Source organism: Austrofundulus limnaeus, unplaced genomic scaffold (assembly GCF_001266775.1).
Source record: "Austrofundulus limnaeus strain Quisiro unplaced genomic scaffold, Austrofundulus_limnaeus-1.0 Scaffold448, whole genome shotgun sequence".
NCBI lineage: Eukaryota > Metazoa > Chordata > Actinopteri > Cyprinodontiformes > Rivulidae > Austrofundulus > Austrofundulus limnaeus.
Window position 1 is genome coordinate 444,803 of NW_013952850.1, and position 3,191 is coordinate 447,993.

At 40.3% G+C, this 3,191-nt stretch overlaps 1 protein-coding gene across 1 annotated transcript in view; it reads left to right on the forward strand.

Annotated features, from left to right (window-relative positions):
• Window positions 1-2,159: 2,159 nt before the first annotated feature.
• LOC106529491 (GDNF family receptor alpha-4) overlaps window positions 2,160-3,191 on the forward strand; it is a gene marked incomplete at both ends in the record, with an annotated part of 11,233 nt that continues 10,201 nt past the window's right edge. Inside the window, 1 exon segment of the mRNA XM_014024942.1 lies at window positions 2,160-2,456. Coding sequence (XP_013880396.1) covers window positions 2,160-2,456 — 297 coding nt within the window.

Here is a 3,191-nt window from a genome sequence, read left to right on the forward strand (position 1 = left end):
GAAAAAATTTGGGGAAAATAAGTTTAACACCTACTTTAGCAAACAACAATGAATGACACCAGGCCCGTTGGGCTCAAGGTCAGCAACTCTCTTTGATTCTGCGTCTTTTAAATAATCTCCAATGATGGTTTTTATGAGCATTTCCAAGGCGACTGAAATAACACCAATATGTTCCTGTTCTTCATTCTCTGATGAGTTAGCAGAATTTGATTGGTCTTTTCCACCAGTCATTCTTGATGGTTGATCAATAATAGTGTTAAATTTTTGGTATGTTTGCAATTAAATGTTTTCTTTTTAAAAGTAGTTAATTGAGAAACTAAACTGCTTCTTTTGGTTTGTTTAAGTATTGTTTGCACAAAGATACCCAATTATTAGGAAGCCTTGTTGCTTTGCCCCTTTAATTAAAGCTTACTACAAAACAAATACTTTTAAAACCACTCTAATTTATGTTAGACAATTAAACAGCTAAATAAAAGAATTGAATTAAATGCACAAATGATAATGAGATTGCAATAAATCTTGTTTGCTTTTGATGTTTCCCTGTATCTAGGATTTAAATCTTTTAACAGAATAAAATGATCAAATAAACCACTTTTAGTTTGATAAAAGTTGTTTAAATTTAAGCACAAACCTTCACAGGGTAAGTACAGTATTTAGGCTTATTATAAACAATTACTTTTAAAACAAACACGAGTTCCAGTTAKAAGGGTGAAAACCTATGGAATATAGAAAAACCTGTTTTTAGGAATAAACTACTTGTGTAGAAGAGTTAAATGTGTTATTAATGCTTTCCTCAGCTGATCCATTCAGCAGCCTCAGCACCAACACTGTCTCCTTTTATGACAAGTTTCTATTTCTAATACTCTGAATTTTGAATTCTCTTGAGGACAGTTTTCTTTTCTGTAATTCTTTAGTCCAAATGCTGATTTATCTTGAGCATGATTGATTTATGTCAGAAGTAAAAACCTAACCGATCCAAGGGGGTGAATACTTTTTAGTTTGTCCATCTGTCAGTGTTTAGGTATCTTGGTTTTAAAGTCCTGGTCAGATATGGTTCAAAGGCAAACAGTTTTTCTGTCATCGAGTGCTTTGATTAGAATCTCTCCTGGAGTTTCTCTGACACATGTGGACCTGTGTGTTCATAAATCTGCTCAGTCTGCAGAGCACYGCTTTCCATTTTGTTGTCAGGTGAAATGTTGTGAGTAGTTACTGTTAAAGGTATAATCTGTTTCTTTTTGAAGTGATGTTCTGTACAAACTCAGCTATGACATCAGGCATGGGGCATGGAGCGAGGAGTAAAGAGCAGAAGTCTTCATCCAGGCCAGACTGATAGTGGCTCTATTTCAAAAGTCACATCCTGCTGTAGAAGAATGTAACACATTCTCATGTCGGACTCGTCRGTCCTTGCCGCACGCAGCTTTTCCGGGTTGCATCACTTGAGGTTAACATGAGGGGTCAGGATTTATGGTTAACTTTAGGGTCCGTGGTTAACATGAAGGGTCAGGATTTATGGTTAACTTTAGGGTCCGTGGTTAACATGAGGGGTCAGGATTAATGGTTAACTTTAGGGTCCGTGGTCACAGATAATAGTTAGAGATACTGGGGTCAGGGATAGGCTGTACATAGCTAATATAGGTTAAATTTAGGGTCTGGGGAAATGGCTAATATGAGGGATCAGGGTTATTGTTTAACTTTAGGGTCTGTGTTCAGGGACTCGTCCTCCTCCGCCTCATCTCGTACGCGTCAACATACTGATGCGTGGTCAAGCGTCAATGCATGAGAATGGGCTCAAGAATGCTACGTTGGCTGATAATAAACCTTGATTGTATTGTTTGTTTTGTCTGTTACTTTGGCGGTGTTCTGAATGAAGGACAGATAGTACAGCATTATGCTGATGGTGCTCAACATGTCTAGTCAGTCCAAAGGTTTCCTCAGCTGATCCATTCAGCAGCCTCAGCACCAACACTGTCTCCAGACTGGGTTCTCTTCGACTGACGTCTATAATGAGGGATGGTAAAGTGTAGCTTGTAGTTTCTTAACAAAGACTAAAAGTTTTGATTATTGACTCTYACAGATTGTTTTCATAATTTTAGTTTCTGTTTGTTTCTTGTTCCCTCTGTATGAAACAGACTAAAGTTTTACCTCTTGTATTTTCTCAGGTGTGCTGCCCTCCCCAGCTCAGCTCTTCCCCTTCCCTCCCCCAGCCACTGATTGTGTTGAAGCCCATAGTGTGTGCTCCACCGACCCGCAGTGCGAGGCGCTGTACCATGGCCTGGAGAGGTGTGCGGATGAGGCAGAGGTCTCCCCGCTGGGGGAACAAGTGGCCTCTGAGTGCCTGGACCGACAGGATGTCCTGCTGACCAAACACCCCTCGCTGCTMTCCTGCAAGTGCCAGCGTGGCTTCCGCAAGGAGGAGCGATGTCTGCGMATCTACTGGAGGGTCCGTCTGCTGCCAGGTCAGTTAGGCATGAATGTGCCTGACCATTTTAGGGCCATAATGTTCCTGCCTGCTGCTGTTAGTTTTCTCATGAACCACTGAGTGAATCCCTGATTGAAAGATGATTGACAGCCCAATCTCGACACATTAAATCCCCTTTCTTCCTGTAGAAGATCTTCACTGTGAACGTTAGCAGGTTGTCTTCACTACCAAGGTACCTGAATGTGCTAAGTTGCTGCCTTATGATTGACTGATTAGCTTTTTATGTTAGGAAGCTGACAGGTGTTTTAGTGTTTCGGTTAATCAGCTCTTCTCTGATTGTTCTGATTTGTTGTGTGGAGTGCCCCAGGGTTCTGTGTTGGGACCTATTTTATTTTTGTTATATGTCCTTCCACTGGGAAATATCATTCAGGAGTTTGATGATGTTTCATATTATCTTTATGCAGATGATATCCAGCTATATTGTTCCTTCAAGTCGACTGAGATTAACAAACTGGACTCTTTAAAGAACTACTTTGTTAAAATTAAACACTGGCTTGGTGCTGATTCTTTACAGTTAAACTCTGATAAGACTGAGGTGCTGGTGATTGCTCCTGATGTTGCTGTTCCAAGAATCTACCAGTATCTGGGTGATCTGAGCTCTTATGCCAAATCTAACCTTAGAAATCTCAGTGTGATTTTTGACAGAGGGATGTCACTAGAACACTATTTCAAACAACTCACTAGAAACTGTTTCTTACAGCTTAGAAATATC